The sequence below is a fragment of the Barbus barbus genome, assembly GCF_936440315.1.
Source record: "Barbus barbus genome assembly, chromosome: 14".
In the NCBI taxonomy this organism is placed as follows: domain Eukaryota; kingdom Metazoa; phylum Chordata; class Actinopteri; order Cypriniformes; family Cyprinidae; genus Barbus; species Barbus barbus.
Window position 1 is genome coordinate 17,299,020 of NC_136742.1, and position 19,753 is coordinate 17,318,772.

General features: G+C 36.5%; 2 protein-coding genes across 2 annotated transcripts; one reads left to right on the plus strand and one right to left on the minus strand.

Moving 5' to 3' along the window:
* The first annotated feature begins 95 nt into the window (after window positions 1–95).
* Window positions 96–7,505, plus strand: LOC306879729 (uncharacterized protein). Its single transcript, XM_079432884.1, has 12 exons — window positions 96–669; window positions 1,046–1,107; window positions 1,189–1,395; window positions 1,586–1,643; window positions 1,989–2,050; window positions 2,482–2,679; window positions 2,837–3,469; window positions 3,797–4,046; window positions 4,132–4,183; window positions 4,472–4,620; window positions 4,897–4,957; window positions 5,123–7,505. Exons 1-12 carry the CDS (start codon window positions 598–600, stop codon window positions 5,158–5,160), a joined length of 1,842 nt encoding a protein of 613 aa, XP_079289010.1. The 5' UTR covers window positions 96–597; the 3' UTR covers window positions 5,161–7,505.
* On the minus strand, window positions 6,176–16,938 carry LOC306880357 (calpain-3-like; the record flags this gene model as incomplete). The annotated part of the gene is made up of 21 exons (XM_079433853.1): window positions 6,176–6,202; window positions 6,360–6,418; window positions 6,549–6,665; window positions 6,750–6,828; window positions 6,940–7,008; window positions 7,611–7,675; window positions 7,764–7,821; window positions 7,901–7,969; window positions 8,352–8,375; window positions 8,621–8,654; window positions 10,129–10,337; window positions 10,700–10,711; window positions 11,583–11,740; window positions 12,018–12,178; window positions 12,289–12,452; window positions 12,772–12,855; window positions 13,747–13,915; window positions 14,058–14,191; window positions 14,277–14,395; window positions 15,585–15,654; window positions 16,657–16,938. The coding sequence occupies 21 exons, from the start codon at window positions 16,936–16,938 to the stop codon at window positions 6,176–6,178; spliced, it is 2,163 nt and encodes a 720-aa protein (XP_079289979.1).
* Window positions 16,939–19,753: the final 2,815 nt, after the last annotated feature.

A 19,753-nucleotide genomic window follows, 5' to 3' on the forward strand; every position in this document is an offset into this window, starting at 1 on the left:
ATTGCAGCCACACCACGAGTTCACCAGTTCTCGCGATTTCTGTGTCAGTTCAAGAGAACTGTGCTTACAGCTGTGTTGCCATGTCTGCAGAAAATGAGCGAAAACTCGTTTATAAACGTGTAAAGTCACGAATTACACTTTCCCAACATACATTTTCCTAAGGATTTTTTTAGTCTTATTTAAATAAAATTATTATAATCGCTTATTTGGACTTATTTTGATCAGATAATTTGCGTATGTTGTACACTTGTTTTTACGAGATCTGGCAACATTATCCAGTCAATATGGACTGATTCAGCAAACACGTGGACGGGCATCGCAACAAACTGAAAACTCATACAAACTGTCTTTTTAAAAGGTCTGTCATCTCTTAAGATTGATATAAAATTGATCAGTAATCTCTCAGTTTGTGATTATCTGTGGGTGCCCTGATTAATGTTTATGACAGGAGTCTTCCAGCTTGAATACCTAGCATCCGTTCAAATTAATAATTATAATCGCTAGCTCTATTGTAAGTCAAAACATCGTGTCCGTAGTGAATGTGAACGAGAAATTCCGGCTGGGTTTCTTTCATTTACGTTCAGAAACACCACAACGATGAGTAAAAAGACCAAGAAAACCAAAACCAACATTGGCAATAGATGTTTTATCTGCAGTGAGCCGTACAAGGTTTGTATGTTTGTTTAACTATTTCTATTTGAAGCAAATGGGTGTTTTAATCTTATTTGTTGTTCTCTGTTGCATCCTTAAACAGTATGGCTTGGATACATTAAAAACATTAAAATTTTAGATTTTTATGTGATAGCCATGAATATACTAGGTATTTGCTAGTTTGTTGCAGATGCTATTACTGGGCAGGGCAGTGTAGATATTTGATTGGACAACACGAGTGAGTGCAGGATGAGTCATCAATTTTTGGTTTATCTTTTAATATATTAAATGCAATGCAATACTCAGTGGTGAATGAACTCAACGATGATGTGTTTTCATTTATGCCTCTCACTACTTGATTAAATGTATATTTGTATTTATTTTGTTTATACAGTTTATACATATGCATATGCATTCCTATTTACACCATGAAGCAATCGAGAAGATCAAGGGCAGGTATGGAATTACACTGAACTGATTATAGTGTCTTTCTCAGCAATATAACGTCATTTGAAATAAGCACTTTTGTTGTTGCAGTGAACAGCTGCATAAGTGTTGGGCGTGTGATGTATCTGTGATGGGACTAGAGCAGTACAAAGAGCATATTGCTACCCGCAAGCACACACAAAATCTGTTTAAACTCCGAGATAAAAAACATTTTTTCAAACCTTTTAAACCGGACTACAATATTGACCTGACTGAAAATGAAGTAGAAGCCCCTTTTGGTCTAAGAGAGCCAGAGGGGTAAGTTTGTTACCTTATACATTAAATACATCTATCTGTATTGTTAATAATGCATTTTTTTTTAAGTAATGCTGTTAAATTTTGATAAATTTGCGGTTTAAAATGAGCTTGCTTATTATTATTTTATTAATAATAATTTGTTTGTGTACTGGATCCAAAGATGAATTTTTTTTTTTTTTTATCCATTTAGGAGAGAGCAAAAAGATCTGGAAAAATGTTCTATCTGCCTTAATCGTTTTGATGAACAGGTCAGTAATTTTGTTTTTTTGGTAGAGTAATAGTAGAAGTAGAGTAAATCAAAGTATAAATGGTAGAGTTAATAATGTACAGGACAGTACTACCTTCCCTATGGGAGAAACAATGTTGGATGGAGCCTACAATATTCAGCTTTATTATTTTTTTCAGGGAATTAAAATCATATTATCAGTAAGAAATGCTTTTGTGTATGGTGCAATGGTGGACCTATAACTCATTGGCATTTGCTTTCCCAAATGGTATGTTTTAGGGTCATTTTAGGCTGTAATGTTTAGGCACATTATGGCTATGAATATAGATCTGTTCTTTTATAATTAACTTTGTCTTTGTTGTAACAGGAGTGGGACAAACATATGCACAGTTTTATCCACCATCAGATAGTTGAGCAATTGAAGGGCAGGTATGGAACTAAAAAGTGTTGTGTGTCATGCCCTGCTTTAAAAGAAAGTTCACATAGAAATGAAAATTATTTTATCATTTACTCATTATTTAAAAATGGACATGAAAGACTTTTATGATCTTACTAAATAAATGGTGTTCTTTTGAACTTTCTATTCATCAAAGAATCCTGAAAAAAATATGAGTTTCCACAAAAAATGTTTAGCAGAAAAACTGTTTTCAACATCGGTAATATTATGAAATATTTCTTAAGCAGCAAATCAGCATATTAGAATGATTTTTGATCAAATAAATGGAGCCTTGGTGAAGCTTCAGGAAGAGCCACGTAAACCGCTTAGACATTCTGCTTAATAACTCCTTTTGAGTTCCATGGAAAAAGCTGAACTTCATCTTTATTAATGCAATGTCAAATATATGCTTTTCTTCTAACAGTGAACAAGAGCATAAGTGTTGGGCCTGCGAAATGACTATGACAGGAATAGCAGCGTTTAAGAAGCATATTTCCACGCAATATCACAAAATGAAGCTATCGGGTTTGACGAATAATAGAAAACATGGAAAAACTACAGTGGACTACAGTGTTGAATTTAATGAGCTTAAAGACCTTTGTGCCCAAAGAGACCAAGAAAGGTAAGCTCATTGTCAGCTCATTCATGTGGTTATATGTTTAATTGTACATCTTTGGAATGGCTGATGGTTGAATGATTCAAATGCATTTGCGTTTGCCAGTTATTTGGTCAATAGCATTAGTTTTGTGCTGTAAGACCTGTTGTTTCTTTCTTGTTAGATTTATGAAAAAGAAAGAGAAATTCGAGAAGAGGAAAGAATCAAAAAGGCAGAAGACATTGAGGTTCATTCAGACAAGAAGCACAGCTGAGCACGAGCATTGGACAACACCTTTCATGGTGAATGAGGAGTTCGAAGCCAACCAGTTGCCACCATCATGCCATTTCATGTCCTTTTCGGAAAATCAAAATGACCATCCAACATCTATCCAGCATAACCAAAACTTGCCTTCACAGAGACAAGAGAGCATATTTGATATGGACAGATCAAATGGGCCACTTGTGAAAAGGCCTTGTCTTGAGAGACCATCAGAAAATATTCCTCAAGAAATGTCTGCTCATGGCACTCTACCCAACCCTGATGGAAAAGGTACAGATGTTTGTGTGAACGACGTGACTCCACCAGAAACTGAAGATGGTGCTGCTGCTGAGCCAACATGTGCCCCTGGACTGGTTCAAAGCAGGATGGAGGCCAACATACCCAACTTGACCGCAGAAAGGGGAGTTAGTTTAACACAGAAGGCAGCAACTCGGAATGAAGCTGCTGTTCTTAATCCAGCACTAGACACTCGTTCCAAAAAGTCTATGTTGAAAGTAAATAGAGCGGCATCACAGAGTGAACAGGGCATGACCAGGTGAGTAAATTGAGTTTTATTTGCTTAAATTCTTTGAGACTCATTCTTTTATGGTCTCTTGAGAGTTAGCCATAAAATTGGATCCAAGAGCATTTTTCAGTCTTAAAAGTCTTCCTGAAGGTCATTGCACACGGAGTCGTATGCCTCATCCATTCCTATCCAAATGCATGCTAGGGATGCGAAAATGCAGAAAATCTAAACTGATCCCAATTTTTTTTCTGACGGATGAAAGTTTCGGACTCCGTGTGCAATGACTTTAACCTTAGATGAAGATCTGTTGTCTTTAACATTTAAACTATGATCTCCTTAACATCTTTTTTTCCCTAGAGAATGCACGAGTGGACAAGAACCATACGCAGATTCTCTTCTGCCTGTATCTGTCCTGGCTGACATGTTCAAAAGCCAGGCTTCAGGAAATGAGTTGAAGATCGTTGAAAATGTTCAGCCTCATACTGCGCATGTTCAGAAAAACCAACCAAATGAGTGTGAGACCAAACAGGGAGAAACATCACTGGAGCATCACAGCAGCTTTGAAGCCGCCATCTGCAACGTCCAGAAAACCAAGAAAAGAAAACAAGTAAGAGTTTTAGAGTGAAGTTGTATCAAATGGAATCATCTGGAGTTCATAGAAATGTATCGTAAGAGTTTTATTAATTTTACAGGATGATTTACATGATCTGAATCCTGAGACAAACAACAAAATATCCAGAAAAAGTGAGTATTCAATTTTATTATTTCTTATTTAAATACATTTTGAATGGAATTATTTTTATTTAAATTATCTAATTTTATTAATGCAAAAAATTCAAATTTAGATTTCCTATTTTAAGTTTTATTTGGAGAATAAGTAAAATATGTTAATATCTTTTTCATATAACACAAATTAGTCATGAATTATTTAATAGATGTTAAACCAGCTGTAACTGATAACTCAGCAGTGTCTCTTCCAGAAACACACTAGTACATGTCATAATTGTTTATCTGTGTGTATCTAAATCCCAGGAAAAGTGAATAAGTTGATGTCGCTGTCTTTGAAAGAAGAGGAGTTAACCAGCTCTTTTGAGAATGTAGGTGAGCAGCTGTTCCAGGCGTACTCCACCCTGCAGAGCGCATACACAGAAGTTCAGCGTCTACTAGCTGTTAAACAAGAGGTACATGGCTGTTATATTAATCTGCATAACAAGCTCTTTACATACTTCATGAGCAGTTTTGCTTATAGTAAGACAAAGATATTTTTCCTTTTTTTATCTTTTTCAAAGATAGTTTTTTCTGTAACCAATTTATACTACTATACTCCTAAAATGTATAATGCACTATTATATACATATACTAATGCAAGAGAATATTAATTATACTGTAAATTGTACAATGAATACATTATGTAATTAACAATTATTTTCAAACAATATAAACCCCTCTGTTGTCAGGTAACCTCAGAAATGGCCTCGCTCAGGGCACAGCGCATAAAGATTCTGCAGGATATGAAGGGTAAGAGCTCTTGTAACATCTGTAATATATTTATTCAGTTCAACTCATTAACTAACAACATATTCCCACTTAATTTTTATTTTTTTTAAAGTCTGAGATTAATATGTAATTATGTATGTGTATATTAATGCATAGTCATAGTTTGTGCTTGAAATGTTTGGTCAGATCCTGGTGACCAGCAGGAGGTGCTAAATGAATCTTGACAGCTGCATGAACCTCTGAGGAAGGATTGGTCTTCAGCAACCCAATGAGCCTCACAGAGCAGCTGCAACACAAGACCCACTCCCAGAAGTATCTGATGCTGGACCTACCTCTCAGTGCACAAACTTGAGCTCTGTGAGCAAGTGCTGAATTGCAAATCACATAACTGTACCATTAGAACAGATTTCAACTCTAGTTTTATGGCAAATCACATTAGATTATGCATTAATTTGATCCGACAGAGGCAGAATATTTCTAAAAGAAAAAATTCATCCTTTTTTTGCTCTGATTCTGGCATGATAAAATGTCGTAGATGTTACAGAGTCCAGCAAAGCTTCCATCCATCTGAAGATTCAGGTCAGTTAAAAGATTTTCAAAATGGCAATTAAGATTGCTTACAAGACTACATACTAGCATATTCATTCACACTTGCTCTCAGAGGTTTATAGTTGTTTTATTCACAGGAATCTGTATCATATTTTAAAATGCTCAAAACATTTGGTTGTTTTGAATCATCTTGTGTTCTTGCTACTCCAGCACAAGACACTTCGTTCATACTCAAGGTTAATCATATGTTTGTCCTTTGCTTGCAGTCATGATACACATCTGTTGTACTATTATGTGCTGTTTGTTTATGCTTTGCAGATCATGGCTATGGTAACAACTGGAATAGAACGGTGCAGTGTTGAACTCTTTATTCAGTTGAATTATTTACAGTTGCACAGTAGCACACACATTTTACAAGGATGGGTTCAAATGAGTGTTGTTTTAGGCATGACATTGTCACCTTAAAGGGATAGTCGACCAAATAAGTGCTTTGTACAAGACATAAATGAGCGGTCATCGTTCATTCAGTAGCTCATAATCAGTCCAGTTTGTTCTAGACCAGCATTTGCTGAAGAAGCTGCAGTGGTGTACAGTACAACTGATTCTTATCCAGACCTTTCTCCACTTTATGAAAGTTGAAAATGGGAAAAGACCATTCGCTTTCCACCAGGCTAACCTCTGTGTTTGTCTTTAGGCATACATGGTCAGTTGAAGCCACTGTGTATATAGTGTAGAAAACAGGAACTGGTTAGAATGTAAATAGCAGTGATCAGTACAAAGAATACATTTTTTTTAAACCATGCTGCTTGTAAATCTTTGTTCTGTTAATATTCAATAAACAAATGAAGAACAAAAATGCTGCTGCTCAGCTCACCTCAAAAACATTGAGCTTGATAATGCCATCTCCATCCCTGTCAAAGGCTCTGAATGCCCCTGCAGAAGAATCGTTTACTACAAGTACCTGATAGCTATAAAGTCTCACTTCAAAATCTTGGTTGTAATGCCTGAATGAACGTAATGGTACTTTAGAAGAAGAATATGTCTGAACAGAAAAGACACTTACTGAACATTCCCTCGAGTCGCACTAAGCAGCTAATGTAGCTGTCGAAATCCAGCTCCATGTGTTCATTGGCGTATCGCATACAAATAATGTCATACAGCTGATTGTTGAGTTGAAAACCTGAGGTACAGAGAAATAACTCAGGGATCAGCCCATTAAAAATGTGTATATCATCAAATTACAAGTTGAATAAAGATGCCTGACCTGCTTCAGTAAGAGCGTTCCTCATCTCAAAACTGCTGATCGTACTGGATTTGTCTGTATCATAACGTGTGAACACCAGCTGAAACAAATGTACAGAGAAACCATGCATCTATGGCTTGAAATAATACAGTGTATTATTACAAAGGAACATGACGGAACCTGCTTTATGAAGGCAAAAACAATAGCATACCTTCCACTTTTTAATCTCGTTCCATAAGTGTTTAAACTCTTGCAGGTTCAGGTGGCCTGTCCCATCAGTCTAAGGTGTCGTGGTTAAGTTACATTTCTGAGCCTTTGTATGGATTTGTGCCATCATGCATGTGACAAATTTTGAACTTGAAATAACAAAACAATGTGTGACAAATCATCCAGGGCACTTTTCACATACTTTCAGCAAGTAATTTCAATCTACAGAGGAAGATGGGAGAGGGATGCATAGGGCCTGTCCAAATACCCACACTTGCACTTGACCACTTGTCTACTTACTTGATATAGTTCCTGTATTTGGTTCAAGTGGACATGAAGACCACAAGTGTGTGTAGAACTTTACTACCCTATGGGACACACTTTTGCAAGTGTTTACAGAAATTGTGTTTGATTGTCAATACTTTGCATTTTAAAGTAACTTCCTAACAGACAATACAATTTAATTATTGTGGTGTTTCTTATTAAGTAATAAAGAACAGTTGCAAAAGTTTTACAAAATACATATCTCTGCAGTCTGGACCAATAAAATGTGCAACATGTTTTACTACCAAATTATAATGTCTAATTATTATTACAAATAATATGAAAATGAGTGAGCTAGTGGTTGAGCATAAAGTACATATATTTTTGCCTATAATGCACAGTGAAGGATACATCCATAAGTGCAATCATACTTCTGCAGCTCTCCAGACTGAAACCCTCTGTTTTCAACTCTTTATCTGGGGAAAGAAATGGATAGATTATCAAAACCCTGCAGACAGAAACATTCATAAGACGATCAGTGGCAGACAATAAGATTTTACTCACGTTTGGCAACCACTCTATTAAGGACAGTTCTGAGTTCATTGGCATTAATCTGCATGTCCTGCAAGAAGAAACAGAGTCCCAATGATAGTGTGAAGTGAATATGGCATTCAAAAGTGCATTTCCATAACTGCACTCACGTCTCCAGCTATCTGCTGAAAGATGGCTCTGAACTGCTTTTCCTCTTCAGTCTCCTCCTCGTCAAATGGCTAAACATGAGAAATAAGAAATACTGAATGTACAAAAACCAAATTAGTGGACATCTAAAAATTTGTGTGCTTGTGCCTTTAAATAGTTCAGTGTTTATATTTATTTTCTTTATAGAGCATTTTGAGTGTAGTTTTGACATACTGTACCACCTTATGCTGTGCGCATGCTGTTTGTCATTACTGAAGCAGAACTGAAGATGAAAACAGAGCTGCGTGTCTACAGCAGTGCAGCCAATTAACAGAACATCACATCACAATGATTTTTCATCTCCTTTTCCATCTTTTTTTTATCCTTTCTATCATCTGACATGTGCTAACATAGAATGTCAAACAGGAAAGGAAAGAAATTGATGGAACATTTTAATCTCATTTCCATATTTACCTTGTTTTTCTTCTTGATATCCGTCTGTTGGTATAAGAAAGTGAAACATTAGATATAAAAATATATTTTTTTATTCTATTTTTTGATTATGCAGAGGAAGAAAAAAACTGACCTAGCTACTTTAGTTTTCGGTTGCACTAAATTAATGATCTGCTACATTCAAGAGACCAAACCACTTGACGTAGTGATTCAAAGACAAACATGGAGACAGGATGAAGTATGAGGTGGCATAGAACATGACAGACAGACAGAGACAGGTGTGGACTCACCACAGGCTCCATCTCAATCTCTGCATCTATAACCCTGAGAGAAAACATGCAGCTGTCAGCCAAACACAGGGGCATTAGCAGGTCAAGAGGTTCTTTTTAAAACATATCTGACTGTAATAAGAGCTTACATTTGAAACCCTTAATAACTTGTCACTGAAAAGTCTTTAGAATAACAGATACATACATTTTATACGTACATTTGTATATGAAGCATTATATATATATATATATATATATATACACATACATACATTAGAATATGGTGAAAAAGTTAATTTTTTCTTGTAACTTATTTAAAAAAGTGAAACTTTCATATATTGAATATATCAATTGGATTCTGTGCCTTTCCAGTCTTCCTCCAGACTCCAGACATTGATTTCCAAATGAAATGCAAAATTTACTTTCATCTGAAAAGAGGACTTTGGACCACTGAGCAACAGTCCAGTTCTTTTTCTCCTTAGCCCAGGTAAGACGCTTCTGACGATGTTTCTGTTCCAGAAGTGGCTTGGTAGACCTTTTCCTGAAGACGTCTGAGCGTGGTGACTCTTGATGCTCTGACTCCAGCTTCAGTCCACTCCTTGTGAAGCTCTCACAAATGTTTGAATCAGCTTTGATTGACAGTATTCTCAAGCTTGCGTTCATCCCTGTTGCTTGTGCACCTTTTCCTACCCAATTTCTTCCTTCCAGTCAACTTTGCATTTAATATGCTTTGATACAGCACTCTGTAAACAGCCACTCCTTTCAGTAATGACCCTCTGTGACTTACCCTCTTTGTGGAGGGCGTCAATGTTTGTCTTCTGGATCATTGCCAAGTCAGCAGTCCCCATTATTGTGGCTTCAAAGAATAAGAGATACCCGGAATTTATACTGTAGGGATGGTCATTTATTGAAACTCAAATGTAAATATTCTAATATTTTGAGATACTGATTTTTGACTTTCATGAGCTGTAAGCTCTAATCATCAAAATTAAGACAAAAAAACTTTTGAAATGTTTTACTTTACATGTAGTGAATCTAAAATATATGGAAGTTTCACTTTTTGAAATAAGTTACAAGAAAAAATGAACTTTTTCATGATATTCTAATTTTTTGAGATGTACCTGTACAACTATTTGAAAAACTGGAATTTGAGGGTGCAAAAAATCTAAATATTGAGAAAATCACCTTTAAAGTTGTCCAAATTAAATTCTTAGCAATGCATATTACTAATCAAAAATTAAGTTTTGATATATTTACGGTAGGAAATTTACAAAATATCTTCATGGAACATGATCTTTCCTTAATATCCTAATGATTTTTGCCATAAAAGAAAAATCGATAATTTTGACCCATACAATGTATTTTTGGCTATTGCTACAAATATAACCCAGTGACTTAAGTCTGGTTTTGTGATCCAGAGACACATTTATTTACAGTATATAACTAAACTAATGATGTATTGGTAATTAATACTGGTCAATATTATTATAATGACTGATTTGACGTGCACAATCAATGTTAAGACTCACTCTGAGGTGCTCCTGTTCTCAGAGAAGACTCTGAGCAGAAACTCAGACTCCTTGTGGGGATCAAAGGTGGATGGAATGATGACATACTCGCCCGGTTTCAGGCAGAAACGCTCCGTCACCTCACGCATGTTAACGTAAGACTTGCAGCGAGCTGTGGAAGCATTATACAGGAAGAAATCCTTTGGCAGCTGTTGTTGGTTGCCCTTCATCTAAAATCAGGATAGCAGATAGAATACAAACAAGGCAAACAAATGTGACTTTTTTTTCTTTTTTTTTTACTAATTATTAAGTTATTCCTTATTATTTGTGGTCCAACCAATTGAAATAAATATTTTATAGCTGATAAAAATCTGTATTCTATTTAGAAATAGTATTCCAGACCTAAAATCCCAACTTTACAAATCCCTGATATTTACAAGTTTTCTATGACCAAATACATCATGCAGTATTTAACAGATTTAAAGTCTTAAATTTAATGAAGTACTGGCAATCAACAAAGATGTGTCTGTTTAAATGCAGTCACACTGACATATGATGTCATCATTGCGGTCTCTTCATGATGTAGTCATACCTCTTTAGGAACCTGGGAAAGACAGTGGGTAAAAACAGTGTTGAAATAAATCAGCAACCATAGTAATTAACTGAAAATAACTAACTATAGCCTTGCATATTTAGTCTACAAAAATTAAGGTTACAAAAAGGGGCTTTCACACCAAAGCCATAGAGCAGGGGTCGGCAAGTAAGTTTGGTATCGGGCCAAAAAACTATTTCACCACTAGATGGCGGGCCAGAACATACTGTTACAGTGTCTTTTGTAACTGTGAGCTGTTACTCGGTGTTAAATCCTGTGGTAGGACAGTCATTAACAAAATGCCACATTTGTGTGGCGGTGACAGGCAGAGTAGGCTATGTGAGTGGAGCGTCAACAATCTCCCCTCCGCGCTCACTGAAATCAGAAACACCGCTCTGCCTTTGCTCCGCAGCTAAAGTATTTCAGTATCACAGTTCTGTTCATAGGCCTATATTAAAAAAATAAAATAAATAAAAGATTGTTTCAACGTGGCTTATTGGAACACTAGTGTGCAAACTTTTTTTCCTGCCACATGACAAGCTAATTACATGGTTGTCAGCATTAAAAGGCATATTGCTGATTTTTGCAGTGCAATTTTTTTTTTTTTTTGTGATGAAAATATCAGTACGTTTTCGTCAGTTATTTTTCCTACGGATCGATGCATTTCTTACAGATTTTTGCTCATTTGAAATTGGATACAGATGAAAGATTACATTTGTTTGAATGCATTATTGAGAGAGTGATTGTGTGTGAATAAATGTTGTAGTAGTTGTTTAAATCATGCTTTCAGCTCAAAATATTCAGTATCTAGAAGGAACAAACAAATTCCCTGAGAACTATTATAACTTCCCGCTCATGTCCATTGCCATTAAATTGATCGTACCTCATAGATGGCGAATCCAATGTTGTGTAGGGTGGCACCTGAGAAGCACTCTTTTCTTCTGCCCTTCTGCATTAATGCCACCACCACCGTGCAGGTCTTCTCTTTGGTGTCCGCCTCCAGAAGAGCCAGGCGGAACTGAGGGTTTGTCCAGTATGTATCTGTGATCAAATGGACAGAAAGGGATTATTGGGAAATTATGCTTAAACTTTTTTGTTTCCAAATAAATAAATAAAAGTAGTAAAAACCATAAAAACTTTTCCATTACTAGAAATTAAATAAAAATTTGCTGAAATAAAAAAAACTTAAACCATGAAAATGGCAAATCTAAAAATAAAAATTATATATCTCCATGAAAAATATCAGTATTGTTAATTTAAGGTGCTTATAAAACCAACTCATGAAGGCAAACGATTCGACAATTTTGCAAGAAAATACCGGGAAAGTTTCTGCAGCCACCAGCAGAGCAGCCTTTCACCCATCGGCCCTCATGTATGGTCACATTCCACTTGAACATCTGGTCATCCTCAAGAGTGTCTGGAGTGAGATTACAGATCTCCAGTTTGGTGAAGTTCTTCTTAAACTCCTCAAAGCACATCCTTGATTGAAGAAAAATGAGCAAAATGATAAGAGGTACCGGCTTCCATTTATGAGCATTAAATGAAGTGTAATAAACTGTTTGAGACTTTATGGAAGCTTGCGAACTAACCAGAACTCCCCTTGCTCTGTAGGCCGGAGTCTCTCCTTGTCTTGCTCAGATGTGGCTAGTGCAGCCCAATCATTAGACTTACAGGTAGGAGGGGGGGCTACTCCCCAGGGGTCTCGCACACGAACCAGACGGATCATAAGGTCTTTACCATCCTTACGTTTACCCTGTGAACAAGGTTTTTGCTATTGCATTGAAAGATGCAGTGGAGGCTAAGACCAGGGTTAAAACTAAAACATAAAAAGACATTTCATTACTTATAAAGTTAAATATAAAAAACTATTTTTAATGTAGTTTCCTAGGAAATATTTCTAAAATAATAATAATAATTAAATCAAATTAAAACCGAAAATATAAAAAACTAAATATTAATAAAACTATAATAGTATCTCAATGATACTAAAATAACACTAACTGCATGCATCTTCACACAATGTTCTGTATTGTGAGGTTTGATATCAATGCTCGATTACATGACAAGCCCACCTGCTCAACTCCAGTGACTGAATATGCATGGCCTGTCACAAGTCCAGATACTGTTTTAGTCCTTTGAGCAGTTGGAACCAAAACCTGTGCAGAAGCAGCAAAATGGAATGGCATGTCACATTAATGCAGCAGTTTTTATTAAAATGCTTCATTATATATGTGATATCAGTTAATTATATAATTAATATCATATGAGCAAGAGTTGGTCTGTGATGTGTAACAGTTCAGTCATTTTAGATTTTTTTTTTTTTTTTTGTTACGTCAGTTTATTTTTGCTTCGCCAATGAAAATAGTTCAAAACCCCAAGCAATCAACCATTTCACATTTCTGAGTAAATAAAACATAGCAGGGTTTAGCTCTTGAAAGAATCATTGTATTTGAATGAATCCTTTGAATGGTTGATTCAATGACTTGTTACAGACGGTGCTGCATTCAAAATCTCATACTTCCCTACTAGACAGTAGATGAAACACAGTAGCCTATGTGAGAGACCGAATTTATATTGTTCATAAAACAGTAAAAGAGCACTTCTGATAGACACTTTACTATCCCATAAGCCAACTGACACTGCTAGGTGACATGGCAATGACAACATAACGAACGTAAAATGTCCGAATTACATTCACACTTTACACATTCATACTATATAGATTTTTTTAACAGACACAAACTAATTACTTTAGGAAACTAATTAATGCAGCCTGTCATTTGTTTCCTCCTTAAATGAATCATCATACTTTTTGAACAAATCATTTGAATCAAGGACTCATTTGCTGCCACCTACTGGCATATTGATATAACCTGTAGAAAGACAGTCTATCTAAAATGTGCAAACAAACACAGATAAGAGTGTGTAACAGTAAGCTCAATAGTTAGTACATTTTAGATACAGCACACACATGGAAGTATCAGATACATTTATCAGATTCAGCTGGTTTTTACCAGAACAGCATCCAGTTCATTTAGAATACATACATCTATGGCACAGCTCATGAGGGACCCTCTCTTCAGAGCCTTTCTCATGATGTTGTACAGCTCCTTCGGGGCCTCTGTAATCTCATAGAACTCAGTTACTCCTCCAGTGAAGTCCTCCATGGCTTCCAGTGAGTTTCCTCCCTTTAAAGCCTCATAAGAGCCGTGCAGTCTAGGATCCAGAAGTCAAACCATCACATTTAGCACCTTGGACTGATTTTTTGACACAGACCAAGTATATATAGAAAAGCATAAACAGGCCTACAATGACAAAGTATTATGTGTTACTTTTTAATTAAACAAAAAAAAATTACTTTGCATATGCCTTCTCCAGAAGAGCACTCCAAAATTCATTCTTCTGTCCAGACCTGGTGAACACCAACTGGTTTTTGTATGTAGGAAGTCGATCATCCACAACCACATCCATCCACTCCCCATAGCGCCAAAACTAGAAGAATAGTCAAAGAGTGAGTTAAGTTTGTGCTTTATTCATCAGACGGTAAAGGATGGTCCATATGGTTTGATGTTCTTACCTGGAAATGGAAAATGCCAGCATAGTTTTCAGTGAAGCTCTGGTCATGAGGAACCACCCTCTTCAGGACTATATCATTAAGGGTCAGGCAAGCAATGGCAGCCAGCAGCCAGCAGTCTCCTGCAGATGTTAATATATCACCGAAAATAAGGTTTTAGCAACACATATTTTTTTTAAATTAAATATATGTGACATTTTATTTTCAACATAGAAATGTAAGGTATAAATGTATATATTTGCTGTAACCCATTGTTTTAGGGGTTTGCACCACCTTTTAATAAACATTTTAAAGTCATTATTTAATTTTAATGGTCATACAAATACAAATAAAAACATAAATACAATATTAGCATTACACAGAAACATAGAAACGTTAGTAAATATCTAAAATATTTAGATATTTATTTAGAAATACAAATAATGAAACTGCATGCATAATAATTGTAATACAATTAGAAAAATGCCATAGTTTTGAATAGAGTTCAGCATAACACTCCTCAAGACACTTCAAGATCAGTTCAGTTAAAAAATATAAAAAATAATATAAAAAATATTTTATGCTTGGAATATAATGCATTACGCATAAGTTGTACTTATGCAGTACACATTCACTTTCACTATTTAAAATAGTAGACTCACCTTTATCAAAGTAAAAATAAAAAAAATTAAAAAAATTATGCAGTATTGCTCATGAAAAAAAATCAAAAGGTTAAAGTAAACAAACAAAAAAAAGACCTGAAAATCCTTTGGGTATACAAAGCTGTACACTCTACAGGTGCAGAAATGAAGGCCTTTGCTCTATGCGCCTCTTGCATTCACCGGATGCCTCTGTGGAACACAGCACCGCAACACAGATACCGCAGCAGACACTTTAGTCATTTCTTCAAGCCTTCCGTGTCACGCAACTGATCTATTTTCCAACAGAGTATTTGGAAACGCTGAAAGGAAAGGAAATCCCTGTATGCAGGTCACGAGCAGGTGCTAGTTATTACCTTTAGTAATCTAAATGCAAGTAATCTTTGGCAATTTTCAAAATGGATATCTAATTTTCATGCTGTGCCTAAATACACTTAGCATTTAAAATGGTTGATTTTAGTTTTTTGTTTATAAAATGATTTATAGACTAAATAGAATTTTAATTTTATTTTATTTATAGACCAAATAGAATTTTAATATCGACCATTCATAAGACCATGACAGAAAAATAATTATTTTCTTATCGATATTACCATAAAATTTTAATATTGGTGCATCCCTAGACACATTATTTTTTATGCATTTAGAATGTCATGCATTTATACTTTCATACCCAGGTCTCCTTGGCAGATATCTGTCCTGTTGGCTCCTCCAAGAATGAACTGTGGATTGCTACAAATTTCCTGTTTAGGAAAGAGAATCAAATATTTATAACTGTTATAAAAAATATTTGACATAATAACTGTATTTTTAGACTCCAACTAGCTTCAGAAAAAGAATATGACTATATCTGTGAAGATCAGCACCACCACAGAAATTCAGCAGCTGTTGTCCATGGGTCATAAAGTTTGCTGACCGGAACTTCGCTAGCACGTTTTTGTGAGCTGCATCTCAAAAGAGGTCAAGGCACAATGATGTACAATATGTAAATCCTTCTCATGATTTTTAAAATGTCAATAAATGCATATGAAAATGCGTGACTGACTTTTTGAAGCACCAATCCAAAAATGTATTTAACGACCAGTAACCTGTTTCTCTGAAGCAGTATTATGAAGTGAGGCTAGTAAATGTCTGTGACACATCAGGCAAAACAAATAGGTTAACCTTTTAGAAGTTACATAAGATGGACTGACAAAAAACACCACATAATATCCACCTAGGACACTAATGCAAATTTCTATACTTTAAAAACAAGGTGCTACTTCAACATCTTTATTTACATTATTTAATAGTGATAAGAAAATATATACATATCAAACCTATTGACACAAGTCCATTATCAGGTAGAGCTCTGCTTTATGAAGCTCTGGCACAACATAGCATGCATGATTTGACAAGTCAGCTGCCTGAGACTCCAGAGCGTGCTAAACCGCAGCCATGTCCCCAACACTCGGTGGCTTTATATCAGCTTTACAGTATTTAGACGGGGAAATAGTTTGTCGAAATAGTGTCATTCTCAAAAACCAAGTGAAAAACTGAAACAAAATTTAAAATATTTAATTTATTCAAATTAAATTGAATTCAATTACATTACATTTAAATGCATTTAGAATTTTGAATTAGCCAAGAAGAAAATATCCCCATGCAGAGCTGCAGAAATTCTATTATCATTTTATCCAAACAACATCTGTTCCACAGAGGGTCAGAACCGATCTCATGCACAGTGCCACCTATAGGTCACTCACCGACGGGCGCTTCCATTCAAGCTTTAGAGGGAACTTTTCACTGTAAAAGAGAGAGGAATCCTGGGCAGGGAACAGTGGGTCTTCAAACAGCACTTTCTTAAGTACGTATTTGTCTCTGAGCTCCTGAAAGTCCTTGAGACGCCTAGCATCTTTAACAGTCTCGTTGCGGCCTAAAATGGCTGAATAAATGTTTCCCAGGGCAGTAAAACCACTGCCCACAGTCTGTGGAGCAGCTTCAGTCAGTTGGACAGATGTTTCTGAGAACTTCTGTTCTTCTGCCATATTGCTATTTGATGTCAGATGCCAAAGAAGCGATGAATAAATAGGGATCAGTATCAGTATCGCTCAATTTTCTCTTAGTCCTTAATCCTTATTTTACTCCTCAGTTCCTTTATATTCTGGTGGAGGCACACCCCTGGTCATGTACACAAATAAACACTCACGCTAAGGCAAATGCTCTACACCGGTTCACACACATGCTCACATGTGCTTGCAACTTTTCCCTGTTCCTCTTGGAAGCTAACTCTATTTATAGGCCTCCTACAGGGACGTGAGGGTTTCTCCCTTTCTGCCTGTCTAATGGAGGCATGATTCCCAGCTGGTGACCTCAGACATTTCCAATGCAGATAATGGGAATAAAGGAGGTCCAGTCAAAGATTAGAAAAGTAAAACCCCAGAGCACTGTACCACAAATCCAAATGTATATTTCTACAGATGTTTACAGATGAACATGCAGGTGTTAAAAAGTAAATTCTCTTTCAAGGAAATTTTTAAAGTTAACACATACTTAAAATTTAGATTTACTTCTAATACATCTGCAATATCTAATATACACATGTTGTATATTTTATATATTCAGAAATCATACATTTCTCTCTTGTTTTGTAGAAAAAACAAACAAGAAACAAACAACAACAACAACAACCTGGCAACGGACTTTGCCTTTGTGTGTCCTATCTTAAAGGGATAGTTCAACCAAAAATGAAAATTTGATGTTTATCTGCTTAAGTTACCCCCAGGGCATCCAAGATGTAGGTGACTTTGTTTCTTCAGTAACTTAGAACACAAACAAAGGTTTTTAACTCAAACCGTTGCAGTCTGTCAGCCGTATAATGGCAGTCAATGGGACCCACGGCTTTGAGAGACAAAAAATCATACACAGACAAAACCAAATTAAACCGTGTTCACAACATCCAGTGCATGACACGTCAACGTGCTCTGGCATAATAGATGCATGCGTGGAAGCGATCTGTCGCGCGTATACGTCACTCTTTGTTTAGATCGCTTCCGCATTTATTTAGTTTCCTGAGGACACTGGTATGGCAAATAGGATATAGAATACAGTTTTGGAAATTATTACTTAATTACAGGGGAAGGAGAAGAAGAGAGATGGAAGTCTCCCTTCTAGTTATAGTTTATCTCTATCTAGCTCCGGTTCAAACTCCAGTACAGTAGGTGGCGGTAATGCACCATTGAAGTTGGATGCCTTAAATACTTTCTGCCCCTTATCTTCCAAGCCAGCCCGTACCACCCCTTCTGCCCCTTGGCTATCTGATGTTCTCCAAAAACATCGTTCTAAACTCAGGGCTGTGGAAAGGGTATGGTGCAAATCACGAAAACTTCTGACCTTAATTTATATCGATCACTCCTCTCTGACTTCTCTGCTAATGTTTCCACTGCTAAAAGGACATACTATCATGACAAAATTAACAATTCGCCTAACTCTCGCATGCTCTTTAAAACATTTTCCTCCCTCCTTTGTCCTCCTCCTCCTCCTTCATCATCTCTAACAGCTGACGACTTTGCCACATTCTTCATTAATAAAATAACAAACCTCACTGCACAATTTTCCACACCACAATCTATCAAACATATCTTACCAGCAAACATACACTCGTTCACATCCTTCTCTCCACTCTCTGAGGCAGAGGTCTCTAAATTCATCCTTTCCAGTCATCCTACTACCTGTCCACTTGATCCTATTCCATCTCATCTCCTTCAAGCCATTTCTCCTGCAGTTGTACCTGCACTCCCTCACATCGTTAATACATCCCTTCACACTGAAATTTTTCCCTCAGCATTTAAACAGGCTCGTATAACTCCACTTCTTAAAAAACCCCACCCTTAACCCAACTCTTTTAGGGAACTATAGACCGGTTTCCCTTCTTCCTTTCATTGCAAAAACACTTGAACAAGTTGTGTTCAACCAAGTCTCTGTCTTTCTCACACAGAACAATCTCCTGGACAGTAACCAATCTGGCTTCAGAAGTGGACTTTCGACCGAAACTGCCTTGCTTTCTGTTGTTGAAGCCCTAAGACTTGCAAGAGCGGCTTCCAAATCTTCATTACTTATCTTGCTGGATCTGTCTGCTGCTTTTGATACAGTCAACCATCAGATCCTCTTGTCAACCCTATTGAGAAAGGGCATCTCAGGAACCGCACTCCAGTGGTTTGAGTCCTACCTCTCTGATAGGTGCTTCAAAGTATCTTGGAGAGGTGAGGTATCCAAGTCGCAACATCTAGCTACTGGGGTGCCTCAGGGCTCAGTTCTTCGACCAATTCTCTTTTCTGTCTACATGGCATCACTAGGTTCTGTCATTCAGAAACATGGCTTTTCATATCACTGCTATGCTGATGACACTGAACTCTACCTCTCATTCCATCCTGATGATCCCGACGATAGCTGCTCGCATGTCTAACAGACATTTCTTGCTGGATGATGGACCATCACCTTCAACTCAACCTAGCTAAGACAGAACTGCTTGTAGTTTCAGCTAACCCATTGCTTCATCACAATCTCACCTTCCAGTTAGGCTCATCTACCATAACTCCTTCAAAAACAGCCAGAAACCTTGGAGTTGTGATTGATGATAAGCTGAATTTCTCAGACCGCATTGCTAAAACTGCCCAGTCCTGCAGATTTGCATTATATAATATTAAGAAGATCAGGCCTTTTCTCTTGGAACATGCAACACAACTCCTTGTTCAGGCTCTTGTTCTCTCCAGACTTGACTATTGCAATGCTCTCTTGGCAGGTCTTCCAGCCTATTCTATTAAACCTCTACAATTAATCCAAAATGCCGCTGCAAGATTAATC